General features: G+C 38.5%; 1 protein-coding gene and 1 pseudogene across 1 annotated transcript; both read left to right on the forward strand.

Annotated features, from left to right (window-relative positions):
* Positions 1-422: 422 nt before the first annotated feature.
* LOC137279173 (uncharacterized) lies at positions 423-6,459 on the forward strand. Its single transcript, XM_067811664.1, has 6 exons — positions 423-728; positions 1,464-1,548; positions 2,144-2,343; positions 4,808-4,893; positions 5,496-5,685; positions 6,343-6,459. The coding sequence occupies exons 1-6, from the start codon at positions 423-425 to the stop codon at positions 6,457-6,459; spliced, it is 984 nt and encodes a 327-aa protein (XP_067667765.1).
* Positions 6,460-11,474: 5,015 nt separating this feature from the next.
* On the forward strand, positions 11,475-14,195 carry LOC137272831 (uncharacterized; annotated as a pseudogene).
* Positions 14,196-18,418: the final 4,223 nt, after the last annotated feature.

Here is an 18,418-nt window from a genome sequence, read left to right on the forward strand (position 1 = left end):
AGATTTTCCGGAGACATTCAAAGACTCAGCTCAGTTGATTGAGTACTTGTCACGAGTTTCGAGCGTTGTTGTGGGCTCAATCAATACATATTTGTTTGCTTTTGAGAGGGAAATCAATGAGTTTCCTAAATAGGATTGGATCAGCCAAAGTCACAATGAAATTGCACATAAAAAGAACGTGAAAGAAAACGTATTTCTCTTTGTGAAGGGGCGTGACTTTAGTTAAAAAGAAACATTTTTCAGTTTCCGCAGGGGAATACACAGATACGCGTTTTGTTCACTGAGGATAAATACTTGGATCACCCCGTTTCTTGTGAGCCACAGTGGCAGCAGTCTCCAGCTGTACAGCTAAAGTATCAGATGGGATAAATGTTGATTCTGCAGTAATACTGCTTGTGTCCCTATCCATACGAAAGGGGGCAATGCATTTTCGACTTTTTACCGGAGTTCTGGTCCTATCATATGCAAGGTTAGGTTGTTGTGGCACTTGCTACAACGCGTCTTCACTTCTGGATGTAGATGCATATATGGAACATTACGTATTTAGGAAAGTGAGGGCACCGTCCGTCTATTCCTGTGCCTCAGAATGTCTGATGTCATCAGTCTGCATGTCCTTCAACTTTGAGACCAGGACTCGCACCTGTGGACTCAACAGAAACAGTAGTGACCAGGTGGCCATCACACGCCAGGCAGGATTTCTCTACAGTGATATCAGCAACTGGCCAAAGGTACTGTCCTAAACCTTCCGGATTCAACATTTAAAACAGACGTGGACAACCCCATGGGGCAGTAATCGAGCTCTACTTATTGCAAATGTGTTTAGGAAGGAATAGCAAACGTAATGTTCTGAAACTCAAAGTGTTATAATGAATCTCAATATTTAGGTATATGGAAGGTGTCATATCGTTCAATACTAATCAAGATAGTCGGTGACCTTCCATTGATTTGCCTGCAGAACCTGAAGTGAAAGAAACTAGTATGGTTGTTTCATATTTGAATCCATGCATCGGTTCATGGTTCAGTATGGGTAAAACCCTCAAGCCTGTTTAACAAAAAGGGAGGACTTCCATTTTCTAGTCACAGTGCAATTAATGACTCTTACTCAGTTATATTTACAGATTTTGATTAAGAATAGGTGCAATATAGTGCTTTAATTGAAAATTGTGGAATGAACAGACACACACACACATATATGTGTGTGTGCGTGTGCGTGTGCGAGTGCGTGTGCGTGTGCGTGTGCGTGTGCTTGTATACATTTTGTGATACCAGAAGCTATGTATTGGACAATACCTTATTTATTTTTACAAAATAGGATTACCCTCGGTAAAATTTTGTTTTGTAAAGGGGAGCCTCCTTCTCAAGTAGAGCAAAATTGAAAAGTTATTTCACATCAGCTTGGCTGAACTCGTCCTTCATTATGTAGATCAGAGGCACCCTGACCATTGCATTTGTTGTGTTAATAGGCACTCGCCGGCGCCTGTTCGGAGACACCTTGTCCAAGGTCCAGATGTCATGTAGATCGACTCAGTCGTGCATCATGTGGAACAGGTAATTAACTGACTGGCATTACAGTGAGTTCTTCTTTGTGTAGACATTTAGTGAAATCCTCGGACAGGTGAAATTATGGTTCGGAATAGAGCGACAACATGGCGAAAGAAGAGTCCTTGCTTGAATCCGCAGGTGGGCCCTATCCTAAATCCTAACAGATTGTACATGGTGTTTTAATGTGCCAGGCATCAAGCAGTATAGGGTTAAGGCAAGGCCTGGCCTGAATTAGCTACTGCTGCTTGACTGCGGCATTGTATGCGGGAAGATTATGAGTGCCGTTATCTCCCGCACATCACTAATGCAAATCACTCCACCAAAACATTATTCCGGTGTTTTATTGATCACGTTTAAAAGCTTTGTGACTTAACACCAACAACGAAGGAAACAGAGTGTATAAAAAGAGACTCGTACAAAAATGGTCTATACAGACTGTAATCTCTGACATACATCATATTACCCGACACATATATCCATAAGTACTGGCAGGGTTAGATTCCATGATGCCGTGATGACCGATTTGATAAGGCAGTATACCTATCTCTCCTTAAGATTTAGATCAGACAATATGTTACCTCGTTACGCTTTTATCTGACAGAGTTTCAAGGTTGTGATGCCCCGCCTATTGTTGCCAATGCTGAGATGTATCATGATGGTATATATGAAGGAGCGGTGGCGGTATACACTTGCAGGGACAACTTCCTGATGTGCTCAACTGAAAACAGCAGAGTTTGCCAGTCAACAGGAAATTGGAACGGTTCTGTCGGTCCATGTGCTCAGAACAGTTGGGTCAACCCGGTAAGATGGTTGTGTGGCACAGAGTTAACGCTGAACATAAAAGCATAAAGGATCCTAGTATGGAGTCAACAACCCATGAAGCATTGATCTTCAGCGGACCATGTATCCTAAGAGGCTACTAATGGGATCGGGTGGTCAAACTAACTGATCTGGTCATGGCATGTCATCGTATTCCAAATGAACAGATCGATGCTCATGGTGATCACTGGACTTTCTGGTTCAGACGCGGCTATTTACAGACAGCTGCTAAATAGTACCCATGTGAGAAGTAACAGCAAAACTGGGATGAAATTGTCTTTCCAATTCTGACCTCCACGGTTTCTCCTTATGTAGAATATAATACAAATGGTTAGCTGGGCGTATGACGTCACAGGGGAGGAAACAATATGTTGAAAGTTTAATTCCAGTTCATTTTGAGTGCGTAGATGATAGACATATTAGCTGTAATGAAGCGATTCGCGGCAAGAAAACAAATATTTGAGTGTGGCCAAAACTGCCACTTAACCCAGTCCAGAACCGCAGTATACATTATAAGTTGACTTTCAAACAGTAAGAGGTACATATAATGATACAATTTAAAATCTTCACATAAAAAACCCAAACAAACAAGCTAATATGTTGTTAGAAATGGTTTTTGAAAGCTCGAAGAAGTTCAAACATACACAAGAACACAATTGAATAAATGCGCAGTCAACACATTCCAACACACACGGTCAAGCATATTTTGCCTGACCGTGTTGAATTCTCCATCACAAGGGATAAGTATTTTACAGTTAAAACAACTGAGGATCTTTTTACCAGCGTCAGTTCTCATTTAATTATTGGGTTTTTAAAAGAAATTGATTTTTTGGTTGAACTTTAAATAATATGTTCTGCAAAATAGATGTATTTTAATGATTGGTAGTTTGGATTAGTAACTTGAATTGTTGGTGGCTGTACCCTCAAAGGGGGTTGAAGTATTATAAAATTATTGTCCTTCTGAGAGGGTACGTAAGTCCAAAAACTTTCAGGTCTATGTGAACTTTCCAGGCTCTTTAAACGTAGAATTCTTGTTGTTTTAATTTTGGTGAACTTTTCCTACAATCGCCAGCAGCTGCAGGGATGGTGTAAATCTAACTAGGGTCCATGTAGGTAGGAAAGTCCCCATGGTCCCTAGTGTGGTGATCTACCTTCCGTTGTTGGCGATTTATAGCCTGTTTTTATATTGTATTGACTAAATAGTGATATTAGTTTTAACTTTCCAGGCTAGTTTTAATTCAAATTGTGATATTCTAGTTGTTTTACTGTCCTTCATTGATTTTACCACATGCATATAGTTCATTTAAATGTTAAATGTTCTCGCCACGATATGGCTGAGATATTGCCGATGTAACGTTAACTATTACCTCACTCACTCACTCCAACACAATCCGTTTGTCGGTCAAGAGGATGATTGTAGCCTACTGCCAAAAAGCAAGTTTCAGATCAGTTTATTCAAAACTGCTGCTTGACAATGCCTTCTCAGGTGCACCTTTAGAATCAGAATCAGAATGGTGAAGAATGAAATCTGTGATCAAAGTAAGATGAGACCATTCCATGAGGTTGCTTACTTCAACTAACAATGGATGGCGTTAGCCTTACTATTTTTGACAACCAGCAACCATTGTAAACTAAACTAAATGATATCTCTATTCTCCTCAGAATGTTCAATAGTTTACAAGCTGCTCAGTCTGAGGTGTTTCTTAATTCAGTTCCAGATGTACAGAGTAGGTGTTGTCACTGCTGTTCAAAGGTCGCAAAGTTGCTGGTCAATGCTTGTATAGAAAGGTTTATTCTCTGGTAAGAGTGTTAGTAGGGTTAGGAATTTAGTTTCGGTTTGCTAGTTTAGAAGTGACATCGGGGTGTATAGTTCCGATTTCATGTCGTTTGAAACACGTTATGTAAAACATGTAAAAATCTATGTAGAAGCTTGTTCATTTTGACAAAACAAATGTGGGTGCAACTGTGAGACAAACAGCATCTAACAGCAGGAAATTGTTCTAGGGAAAGGCATTCAATAATTCCCTTGTCATGTGAACTTATTTTATAATCTGCAAATAATGAAAATTTTGCAGCAATAAATAATCAAGATTGGTTTTCAAACACACTGAGCAAAATTCTGAAATGACATCAAACACTTTATATGTGAACATCAAACATGTTCTACCGTTTTGATTGTCAACACCACTATAACTTCTACTGCTAAATGTATACAACAACTGAAAATAGGATCAAACATTAGGAGCCAACTTGTGTTGTTGTATGATTTAACATTGTTTGCGTATTCATCACTTTTTATCTAGCCTTTGATATGCGTACATTGGATGACAATACGGGTAAGAAAATGCTATGTATTTGCGAACCTTAAGAAAGTGTTAGCATAGGTATACAGAAAGTTTAGAGCTAGTCGATGAACATATTTCTTACTTTCCTTATATTTTCATAGGGTATTGGCATCAAGCTGGACTTGCCTTGTGGTCATTCAAAGAGTTTCAAACTGACAATGGACATTACACCAACGGCTATTGAGAGGTAAAATTTCAATTAAGTTCTCATTCATAATTGCCCTGACAAACCTATACCATTCACAAAAAGTAGAGACATTACATTTTACTAGCCAATACCAGTGAACATGAGAAAAAGTAATAGGTATCCATACAGAGGAAAGATTTCCAAAGGAATGGAATAAATTGTCACATTTTTCCTTAATTTTTCATCATCATCTGTCCCTCTTTGGCTTTGTCATATGCATTTTATCGTGTGATTCCAATATCCCCTACTTTTCTTAATAGTATATAAGCCCTCAACGATGCGAAGTGAGGGCGTGGTGTTTAACAGTGCACACTAACACTCACATATTTTGGCATCTGTTGTTGTTTGCTGATGGTGTTGTTTGTTGGTAATAATGGTGATATTATGTTTACTTACATTTCTGTTGCGGTAGATGTTTGCTAGAAACGATGGTTTTGTTGACATGTTTGAACGTAGTACTGCGTAGTAAAATAACTGGTATTTTTACCATAATGTTGCATCATAAATTACAGTCCACATTAAATTTAGAAAGGTTTATTTCGTACAAAATTATGTATGAAAAACATCAAAGGTTACATTGACAAATTGTCCCCATGTTTAAGGGTTCACGTGGACGTCCGTGGAGGGGGCAATTTGCTGTGCCATATCGACTTCCGACTGGATCAGAACAGAACAATCTTCAACTCCCGCGTCTCGGGGGAATGGGGACAAGAGATAATAAACACGCCTGTCCCTTTAACAATGGGTACCGAGTCTCTGGTGGAGATACGATTTTATAAAGGAATGTATGTGGTATGTAGTTCTTTCCACACATCATGTTTTCGCTGCGTAACATTCTGATTCAGACAGTAATAACTCCGTCTGGACGATGGGAGGGTATTGTCTAATCGACAGTTCAGGTCGAAAAATAAACATCCACCAAATGCTGTCAAACATGTCCAGTTAATTTATGGGTGTTCCTGGTCGTGATAAGATGCAATGATACAACAGACTCGCATATATACGAGGAATCATACATTGCAGTGACAACACAATGATACATGTATTTTCTGTTCATCAGGCCTTTCTATCGATGGGTCGGTGGGTGGGGTAGCCTAACGATTGAAGCATTCGCTTGTCACACCGAAAGCCCAGGTTCGATTCTGGGGCCTACAACTGTGATATTGCTGGAATATTGCTGAAAGTGGCATAAATCCATATTCACTCACAAATTTCTTTATGGTTTGGTGAATAGTTGACTAACGCAGTTGTGTTTGTTTTGTTGTCTCGGTCTTAAATGTGAACAAATATAGTATCTCCATTCTGCATATCTGAGATCTGTATTGCGATTTTTCTTGCACGATGCACGATTCTTTTTATTCATTCTTTTAAAACCGCCTCCAGATAAATCTGCGGTTTGAAGTGTCTGACAAACCGATAATCGAACATGTTGTATTTGCTTCTTTGCAGCTCGTTGTAGATGGTTCAAGTATCTACAGCTTCGCAGACAGGTATCCGGATGAGGTAAAACAAGACGTCTACGTCAGCGGGGAAGCCTTCGTCTCCGCGGCCCATATCATAGTGTGACCTCAATACAAACTGATCCTCGGTAGCAATCGCTGCGAAACAAGAACATACTGCAAATGGCTTACCAGCTCCTTGTCTACAAAACATAAAATGAAACGGATTTACCGAGATGACATAAGCCAACAGAGTCAGCAAAACCAGAAAGATCAGTCCAAAAGGCAAAACACCACGTCAAGAGTCAGCACCATTTCCAATCAACATACCATGCATACATCCAGCTATCCTATTGAATGACTACTAAACAACCAAGGCAACATGGATGTTGTGTTCCAGAGAGGCAGATTAGAGAGAAGAGAGAGTGTAAGCAGCTACAAGAAAGAGTAACGATGCTTCAGGCGTTGTCTATCACATTAAATGTGGTGGCTCGCACGTAGGCGCCCCGCTCCGAAATATGAATATCAAGGAACATCAGGCATCTGTGAAGAAAAGACACCATATCAAACATCTACGATCACACCCAAGCGTGATTGCTTTCCTGGCCGTAAGACACCGTACATGGAGATCACACAGATTACATACGTTTTGGGGACAAGGCTGGTAGTCTGAATACAAAACATGCAACATGCACATGAAAAATAGTAGTACATAGAGCTTTTGTTTCACAGCCGACTTACATCTACATTTTCACGTAAATTTTACAAGAAAAGTGACTTTATAATTCACTTTCCCACTGACGTGTACCTGTTAAATCAATCAATCAATCAATCAATCAATCAATCAATCAATCAATCAATACTTACAAGGTCGCAAGCTTGTAGTAAATTTCGAGTTTACATGAGTAATACAGAGGTCATTTATAAATTCGTATCTGTAACAATACTTTTTCTTAGTCTCATAGCGAAGTAGATATACATTGCCAGATTCTGTAATAGTGGCATGGTAGTATCTGTAAATAGTGAAATTAATGTTCTTACACTTGGGTGCTTATACAAGTATGGTTTTAGGTAGTTTGTTCGTAGAGTCGTATAGACAGGACAGATTAAAAGGAAATGTAGTTCATCCTCAACAGTAATCATATTACATAACTGACATATTCTGTTTTCTCTTTGTATACCTGTGTAGCTGCCAATTTCAATATATAATTCATGGGAAGAGCAAAGGAAACGAGAGAGAGCTGTACGAAACCTTTTTACGTCGATTTTTGCTAAATAGTCTTCAAAACGTATGTCCGTTTTGATTATAGTATGAGCATTTTGTGGATAGAAGTATTGATTCCGACCAAGACCGAAACCACATATCTTTCATTCTTTGTGCAAATGACATAATGATTATAAAATATGCATGTAACTGAACACTGAACACTGTGATCACACCACACATAACCATTACCAGTTTTGTACAGCAGCTCTCTAAATATCAGTCACCCAATTTCTTTTCCCATTTTCTTCCTCCTTTCATCATATTATAACAGTTTTTGCATGGAATATGCAATAATCTTCTTACCCAATACTTCATTGCTTTAATGGAAGAGTATATAAACATAGGCAATCTATCTAATTCTCCGTACCATCATATTACACGAGTTCAGTTTTACCCCAAGAAATGTTTTTTGGATGCATATAAATGGACTCTTTCAATACTGTCATATTGTTGTAGACCCAATATTTCAAAGTCATATAGAAGTATTGGACTTATCTTCATATCGAATGTTTTAAAGGATGTGTTAAAGGACATTTCCCATATATGTGAGATATCTCATATTTTCACAAACACCGATTAAGATTTTCAAGGATTGTACTGACGCTTGTTTTGTGTGGTTGGACCAGGAAAGGGTATAAAAGAAATACAGACCAAGGTACTTATAAACGCTGGAAGTGTGGAGTGGTTGCCCTTTATAGTACCAAATGCTTCCTAATCACAAAATGATATACCTAATGATTTACAAAATGGTGTTTTAGGTTTGTGTGGACGGATAAACCCTACAGACATAATAATACGTACTACATGAACAGATCATTTAGAGAGGCAAATACGATGTAGATGATTTTGATGTTAATACTTCCTTACAACAATCTTGTTCTTTGGAAAGCTATAAAAACAGTCAGTGATCACACATGGTCTTACAAATCATGTTCTTGTATTAAGTGATCATGATCTGGTAATCAAAGCTAAGGCATGAAAAAAAGCCTAATTTGGTCAGTTTCTTACTTTTTCCTTTAAAATATCTCCTTTGACGTAGCAACCATTATGAATTTGATCAACATGAATACCACCAACCATATCTGAGATAAAAAAAAGTCGAAACCAGGTTGAAAATTGTCGTTTTTTGCATTATTTGACATTTACTTACCACATAATTTGGATTTTCTTCAGCAAATTAAATCTATTTTCTAGCCTATTACATCAACCAATCTTATGACGTTATGATGGAAGACCACTTTTGATTTTGCATGTTCTGATATAAAAAGCAAGACATATATGTGTTATCAAAGTTTTGCCGTTTTTAGAAAATTGACCGCCATCTTGGATTTTGGAAGCAATCATATATGCTACAAAGCAAATACAATATCGTAATTGATACATTGAGTCAAGAATACACTGAAAATCTTGCTTATATTAAAAGTGCACGAATTTTTCCTCTTTGTGCCCTACCACTAATCATTCTGGGCCTGATGACTATGGAGCATGGACATGACATGGGCTACACCAAAATAAATTATATGGGCAAATGAAAATATAAGTACTGCAGAGAGGCCTCTTGTAATATATAGACATTAGTTAAAAGCAAATATTGATTGTTTTAATGGAAGGATCCTTCATAAAAAATTTGTCTTCGTCCATAATGATATCACTTGCGTGATAACAGTGATAGCATCAATGACGAAATGTGGCATTCTTTGCAATAAAAGGTTGTCTGTCTATAACAAATCGTTTCTGTTCAGATATAAACGAAGACTGAAATGTACAGGTATGTAAACTTGTAATGAAGGCTTTGTATTTCAATACAACGACAGTTTTGATTTCGGGCCAATAAATCTATTTTTGATCAGGAATCAATTTTCATGATGCAAGTAATATCGAGACAAAGTGAAAGGTGGAACTGCGCAAATATTCGTGTGTTTTACGAGCACTTACTACTGCACTGGGTTTTGATGCCTTGCAGTTATTAGTAGAATAGCAAATGTTTCGGTGTCGCGCTCTTACACCGCAATGGTTCTTACAATAATTATTGCCAGTCTATGAAACAGATACCCTTCTTTTATATTTTGTTTTGGTTGCAACACAAATGTTTAGAGTCTGAATTAAAATACATCTTCAAGTCGCATTGGCGAAACTATCTAGGATTAATAGTATACATCATTGTCACAAGAGTACATCACGACTATTGGACATAAATATGACTATAGGTACTGTGGTTCAAGGACCCAGCAGAATAATGAATAGGACTTCAAACAACTGTATTTTGGGACTTTCAACATTTGTATTTTGGAATTCAACAGTTGTATATGGGTCGGACTGATGTGAGGGGTAAGCCGAAATCGTATAAAGACGTCTACCCCTTCGCCGAAACTAAGTGTAATGTGAGTGAGTGAATACTGTTTAACGCCTGCTCAGAAATGTCACAATATGTAAATCATCAAGAATGAATGAACATCCCACAGGTTCATTGTACTCTTCAGCACGACTGTTGATTGCCATGCTAAAATTACTGATACAGACACCATGGACACAATTCGAACTTTACATTTTCTATGAACACAGGGTTCAATGAGGCAAGTGGCCATAAAATCCAGGATAATGAAGTATCAGAAATGAAATTGGAAATTGGAAATCTTCTAATGTTGACAACCCTGATAAACAGAGGACATTGCGTCTTACAATGCACCTTTAATCTATGTTTAAGGCTGCAACAGGTGGCATATTCCAGCCATAATGATGTTTTCTGGACCAGACAACCCATACAAAGGTTAACTTCAGAACAAATATCTAACGCTACGTGTTCGCGGAGTTATATTTTTGTGTTTTAACTTTTAATACAAAACCCTGCATTGATATTCTCGTTTAAACAAGCAGTAAACTAGCTAAAAAGCAGATGAATCAGCTGAGCCATTTCTGATAAGTAAAGCCAATGTTTCACGTTTATTAACGCCATGACGACAGGTGAACTGAAGACAAACCAACAAATCGACATAAGCATGAAAAGCAGCTTGAATGAAAAAAAACAAAACAATGGAAATCATATTTAAACTTATCTCCAATCAATTCGATCATACAGAAAAGTATTGATCTGTTTATTGATGTTAAACCTTTCATTCTTAGTTTTCAGAAGCAAATACGTCAGCTGTAACAAACAATAGCGTATCAGAAAGATTTGGCTGACACTCTGGATAAGCTATTGATTGTTACATAATGTTGGCATGTACTCATCATTTCTGGACCTTTCAGGACAAACTAACATCGACTAAACTGAACTAAACTGAACTTTTATTAACTCAGGCTGAAAACTGCAGCATCAGACGTTCATAGATAATATTGACACAAAACGTATGTTTATTGATATGTGCAATGTACATTAATAGAACTTCCATATTAAGGTATTGAAGTTATTTCTTAAATAAAGCCATAATTATTAGTTATTATTTGTAATAAGGTGTCATCTGTTGTCTTCTGTTGACAGGCACAGCTCAACAGCGCTGTAATCCATTTTACCTGTTAACGCATGAGCAAACTTATTCCTACTGCCAAGTCCAATCGGTCAAATCACAATCAGGAAATATTAGCTGCATTGATTTCGTAACAATAAATCACTCAGCTGGCACGACCTGTGTATGGTCTTATCGGTATTTTTGCCTAAATCAATTCTTTTTGCCTGGCGGTTCCGATATGATCTGATCAGTCCGCAAAGATATTTATACACGAACTGCACATATATTTCCTTAACTGACAACAGGAAGGTGGATGGACATGTATCTATTTGGTTTCCGGAGAATGAGGTTGGATACAGACTGTAGTTCATTGAATATAAATGAATAGTAATTCCCTCTTACATATCTCATTTCTTATCGACCAGGGAGATGCCGGTTATACTCTTTACCGGAGTCGTTGTCCTATCTTGTGTAGGACTGGGCTGTTGCGGCACCTGTTTTAATGCGTTTTCTGTTCTCGACATAGACACACATATGACGCATTACGTATTAAGGAAAGTGGGGGCACCGTCCGTCTATTCCTGTGCCTCAGAATGTCTGATGTCATCAGTCTGCATGTCCTTCAACTTTGAGACCAGGACTCGCACCTGTGGACTCAACAGCAACAACAGTGACCATGTGGCCATCATAAGCCAGGCAGGATTTCTCTACAGTGACATCAGCAACTGGCCAAAGGTAAAGTTACATTATACTCCTTTTCAAATAATGAAATGAACATTCAAATATGAACCATTTAACAATGTTTCGGACATTTGGATTTCAATTTATGGCTGGAATATTGCCGGTGTGGTGCCAAATGTTAACTCACTTGGATTTCAGTATCTTTTCCAGAATGTTTGTCCTCTTTTGATATGAAACCCAATAATACTTCCACCATATGACGGTGGTCTGTGAAACTGTCTGTGCTATCTAACAGTATATTGGTTAGTTGTGTTTAAATTTCTAGATATTTCACTTAAAGGTAATGTCCTCTCAAGTTAACCAAGTCAGGTCTACGTTTAAGACGTGTTTTCACTTTTTTTAAGTACTCAACAAAATTAGAACAGGTCTTCAACAAACCATGCTTGCCATAAAAAGCTACTACGCTTGTCGTAAGAGGCGACTAACGGGATCGGGTGGTCAGACTCGCTGACTTGGTTGACACATGTCATCGGTTCCCAATTGGGCAGATCGATGCTCATGTTCTTGGTCACTGGATTGTCTGGTCCAGACTCGATTATTTGCAGACCGCCTCCATATAGCTGTAATACTGCTGAGTGCGGCGTAAAACTAATCTCACTCACTCACTGTAACTTATCAAGTCTGGACCAGACGATCTCAGTGATCAATTACATAAACATCGATCTACACAAGATTTAATAGAGATACAATAAGGACCCAGCAACCCTATTCGGGAACTCAAGTCTTATCAGTAATCCCTTGATGCAATTATTAGCTCTAAGTGTATTTTTCAGTAAGTGAGTGAGTGAGTTTAGCTTTACGCGCAGTCAGCAATATTCCAGCCCATCTTAGTCATGTTTATCTGTATGCTGAGTCACTTAGAAATGTGAGATACGGGTTTTGAAAGACATCGTTTTGAAGAATTTCCACCATGGTAATTATGTTTATTGGATGCATCCTTAGCACATAACTGTATTGTTTTAAATAGTAACTCGCTGGTGCCTGCTTGGACACACCTTGCCCGATTCCAGATGTCATGTAGATCGAGTCAGTATCATGTGAATCTGGTAAGATATTGACTGTAAAGACATTTCCCCTTCTTTTTTGATATAATGTTACTGAAATCATTCGGCTTGATATCATGTAAGAACAGGCCATTGTTCTCTTTCGTTCATAAAACTATACTGACATCATTCGGCTTGGAGTGAAATCATGTAGCATCACAAGAAGATGCTTGTATCAATTTACCCTTGGACAGAGTGTCTGTTTGTGCAATGAAATGGTGGTTGTTCGATAAAACTAAAAGCGTGCGCGCTCGCACTGAAACACACACACACACACACACACACACACACACACACACATTGTTACAATATATTCAAAAGTCAGGCTAAACCTATTTCATCGAACCCACAGGGAACATAACCCTTAAAATGGCGATTGTTTCATATAGAAATCAGCGTCGGTTTATCACGCTTCCTTCACAGAGTTTCAGGGCTGTGGTGCTCCACCTACTGATGCCAATGCTGACGTGCATTATGATGGTGTATACAAAAGAGCGGTTGCAGTATATACCTGCATGGACAACTTCATGTTGTGCAACACAAGTAAAAGCAGAGTTTGCCAGTCAACAGGAAACAGGAGTGGATCAGTTGGGCCGTGCGCTCAGTACATCTGGAACAACCCGGTAAGATAGTATGATATTAAAAAAAGTTTTCACAGAAATGGCAGGTGCAATGAAAAATAAGTGGTAAGACGACTGCATGTTTGTCGACAGCACAGGGAAGAAATAATGTGAAGGAATATGATTTCATTGAACAGCTATCACAAAATAATCAAGCGCACAAAACAAAAAGGTCTACGCACGACGACGTTTGTGGGCAAAGGATGGTGCTAGAACTGGAGTACTGTAAAGCTAATACACACCTGATAAGAACACAAACACATATTTCCTTGAAGTATAGATTATTGTATGCTTAAACGTTTATGCATACATATTACTAACAAACTGGCATATATTCATGTAACGTTTTATAATGGATACATAACGGGTGGGTTAGTTGGTGAGTTGTCTGTAAAATCCAGTGGTTAACAGCATGAGCATCGATCTCCGCTATTGGGAACCGATGACATGCGTCAACCAAGTCAGCTAGCCTGACCACCCAGTCCTTTCAGTTGTCTCTTACGACAAGCATTGTCGCTTTTTATGGCATCATGGGTTGCTGAAGACCTGTGCATCGCAGTCGGATGCATAAAATGCGATAACAATAAGCATTACGAAACGGGCGAAATAACTGTCGAAGGCAAAGGAAAAAGATTTTATATAAAACGTTTTCTTTGTTTATACAGGGGATTGGCGTCAAGTTGGTCATAACTTGTGGGAATTCCAGGAATTTCACAGTGCACGGCCGTCGCAAAGTAAAGGACTAACGCTCAAATAGCTTGATAAAACGAATAAGTGTGGGCAATCAGGTTTATAATGTCATTCCATATGCCAAAATGCTGCTACACATAAGGAACTCAAGGTTAAACGCTTAAATTATTTTCAGTGACAACACTGAATAATCTCAGAATAATGTTCCCAATCGAACAGAAAAGCTGAAAGAACCGTTATATTGTTTTCGATCAGGAAACATTTTCCTTAGTACACGCTGACAATTGTTCTTTCCTGTGATTCAGAGTAAATATAGACTTTCGCCGAGGGAAGAATAGTTTGTGTCATATCACCTTCTGACTGGATGTAAACATAATGATATTCAATACATTAATCTCTGGCGCTTGGGAAACAGAGACTAGTTTCAGTCCAGTCCTGTTAGCAGTGGGTACCGAGTCTCTGGTGGAGATACGACTGAATCAAGGAATGTATATGGTATGGTCTTCCTGACAAATCTTCCTCTTCTCACTTTGTCATGGTCTGATTTAGTCAGTAATTATTCCATCTGGCATGATTGTATCGTGACTTCCCATGACTTTATCATTGTCTCCATTCTACTGATGTGAAATCATATAATACTTATATTTTTGTTTCAACTATGAATACGTTTACACGATGTTTCTTGAATATGAGACAAATGTATACCGCAGAGTTAATTAATTCTTTCAAAGCAGTTTCCAAACGGATCTGTGGTGTGGAATGAGACAAAGTCATTTCCCTAACCGATGCGAACTAGAATACCCTGGATAATCGAAGTTATTCTATTTGTTTTTTTGCAGCTTTTTGTAGATGGTTCCAGTACCCACAACTTCACAGACAGGGTACCCAGATGAGATATTAGAAGTATCGATTAGCGGTGATGTCATCGTCTCCTCGGCCCACATCACAGTGTGAACTCTACAGACCGACCCTGAAAGTCCTTGCGGCGCCAGTACATACAGCAGATGGACTATCAAATCTGTGTGGACACAAACGTACATAAAATATGTCCAAAATCAGCAGAGTTGAAGTGATCAAACGTTCTTTTCATCCCGACCCGTGAAGGTCCGGGGTAGAATAGGCCTTCAGCAACCCATGCTTGCCATAAAAGGCGACTCAGCTTGTCGTAAGAGGCGACTAACGGGATCGGGTGGTCAGGCTCGCTGACTTGGTTGACACATGTCATCTGTTCCCAATTGCGCAGATCGATGCTCATGTTGTTGATAACTGGATTGTCTGGTCCAGACTCGATTATTTACAGACCGCCGCCATATAGCTGTAATATTGCTGAGTGCGGCGTAAAACTAAACTCACTCACTCACTCACTCTTTTCATCCCCCTTACGGGGTATTAAAATGCGCTCCCTCCGTGCACGTGTCGCTTCCTCATCAGAGCTTCAAAACCGTTCACTATTCCTTCTCCAACCTTGGCACACAGATAGATCTGGCGGTGTACTGGTGCTCACTTTGTTTCTCACAAATCATCTTATCACTTTGTCATGATCTGATTTAGTCAGTAATCACTCCCTCTGGTACGTACTTTATAGTGGACGTCTATCTGATCGATAGTTAAATGTCAAGTGCATTCCTGGGTAGTCCTTGTCGTAATGCAAGAACAGAACAGACTCACGTACGTGCAGAAGTTCCACACAGTCCACCAACATCACACTGCGGTTTGTGTTTTCTTTGTGTCATTACTTTAGAATCATGCTGTGCGGATGAGTAAAACGGTTTTATGCCTCTTGGCTCTTTATACATTACTTGGTGATCTTACGTAGTTCTACGCTTTTGAGATGTATATCAGAACGGCAAAGATGCTCACAAAACTAGAAACATAGTTAGTGTGGGGACAACCAGTGTGTATTTGGATTACCACGAAGGTATCGTCTGATGCAACGAAGCACAGCAACGATCAAAATCATTTTGATTTTTTCTCTAAATAAATGCAGTTACCTATGCTACCATTTCCGAAAACGAATGCGAATGCGACATGCGACATGCGACTTTTATACGTCACTCGAGGGACAGAGAAGGGGCGGCTTGGTGATATTAAAAAAATAGCTAATGATTATCGGTAACCCAGCATATTAACTGCAAAATGAAAACAGCATTTCTCTGTGTGGAAACCTCATATCCCTACGCGTGTGATGCGGTATCATTTCATTCCCTGGAATAAACGAATCAACGTTCACCAAAAGGTGTAACCTCCATAGTGACTTACAGGAAAAATAGTACCCTAGGTCTGTGTCCTCCTTCCCGTACAGGTTATAAGTATTGTTCTTTTGTTCTTAACTTTGAATGGATACGAATCGCGATTACTCATGGTTGCATCATTTTACTGACGGAAAAAATAAGGGATCACATAAAACAAGTGTTGTTCTATTTTTATCCAAGGTTTCTTAAGTTTGCCCTTATTTAGTTCCTCAGTATATCTCCAGTCTAATAATTTGAAAGCATATGATACCGTTATCTTTGTTTCTTGTGTGGCGTGAACACTCGATTCGTATGCATGATGTTTCTTGGCCACGAGACAAAAAAGTAACATTAATGATTCCCAAAAGAGGAATGGGTATGACTGTATTACGGCCGGGCGGGACAACTTAGGAATGGCCAGCGAGTCCTAACTTGACACACAGAAGGGAGCAAGCTACAAAGACATATTTTATATCATGGGAAAGATCTCGATGAGATGAACACGGAAAGTTCATGTGTCAGTGTGTTCACGTGTTAATAAGCTCACAGATTGGCTCTGAAAATGCATTTCTGCAGAAATATCTGGCAGATTTTTTTCTGCAGAAATTTCTTGCAGAATTTCTTTTCCTGGAGAAATTTCAGGCAGATTGTTTTATTTCACTGCCAGAATTATCTAATTGGATAAAATTAGACTATAATTTATGACGCTCCTGCGTGAGTGGTAGCTTCATGTTTATTTCAAGTAATAAGCACTCAGCGTGATCAAATGATCTGATATTTTTGTTTCGCTACCAGAATTATCTTAGTTGAATAATATTAAACACCGTCGTTATATAATTTAATATAGACTTTCTTTAAATGATGTACGTGTCCCCTGTTTAAAGCCTATTAGTACCAGACAACCGAGTATTTCACAGTGTGAATTTGACCGTATTTCATCATAGCTTTTACAATTTAAAAGGCTTATGCATTATTTCCATCCGTTTCATTATACCACAGTTGTAACTTCTTAGTGGATTCACGTCGGGCAAGATTAACAGTATCGGGGTGCATTTTCCAATCCCAATAAGCCTACATTGTTTTTATATGCGATATGGCTTTAAGACGAATCGAGACGAAACCGGACATATACTAGATACATACATTAGCAACAATGTAAGACATGTGAACCATAATTTGAATTCATCAACATGCTCGTGTGGCAGTCAACTCTGTATATAGTTACTGCTGTAAATATAATAAACATGTAAATCTTTTAAAGTATTGTGCCATGATATTATTTTTATGAGATATACTATCTCATTAAAAAGCCTAAATCTACCTAAATTTATCAGTTATTTTATCTTCAACATTTTATATCCTAACCCTAGCTCTCTAAACACCAATCTAGTCTCAATGTAATCTATTTCAGTAATACCCATTTGCCCTGCTTTTCTGCTAAAACTCCTCTTAAAACATGTCCTTTGCTCAGGCTAGTGTGTAAGTTCTATTGGTCTTTGGTCACCCAGGCGTGTAAGGTATCAAGGCATTTAAAGGTTAATTTGATCTAGTTTCCATGTCAGTATCTCATGTTGTCATTATCAGACAGGTTGTGTTTTCATTTTACATTTGGATGGAGATCATGGTGATCTGGACTGTGTTTCGTGTGTAAAGGTTGGTAATCTCTAGCCTTATGGTTTGCTGTGCGTTTCATAGTTGGTGGTTACATTGGTTATTGTTTATGGGATTGTTAATATCTCGTGTGATGTAAATAATGTAGTATAATGGTACTAACCATATAAATATCAGATGTTGTCATGGTAATGCATTTATGTTTAGCAATGTATGCGCTTGTATGTGTTTACATTACGTATTTGTGAATATGTAGTAAATATGTATTAATGAGATTTGTTTTACCATGTTTCAGGCTAAATCGTCTTTGTTACGTTTATTTAATAAAATATCCACCTCCTCACACCCCAGTGGCTTTGTGGTTTTGTCCGCATCCTAATGCTACTACATCGTGGAGCCCCCAGTGAGGACGTTGGACTGGACACTGCCATAGAGGA

Source organism: Haliotis asinina, chromosome 1 (genome assembly GCF_037392515.1).
Source record: "Haliotis asinina isolate JCU_RB_2024 chromosome 1, JCU_Hal_asi_v2, whole genome shotgun sequence".
In the NCBI taxonomy this organism is placed as follows: domain Eukaryota; kingdom Metazoa; phylum Mollusca; class Gastropoda; order Lepetellida; family Haliotidae; genus Haliotis; species Haliotis asinina.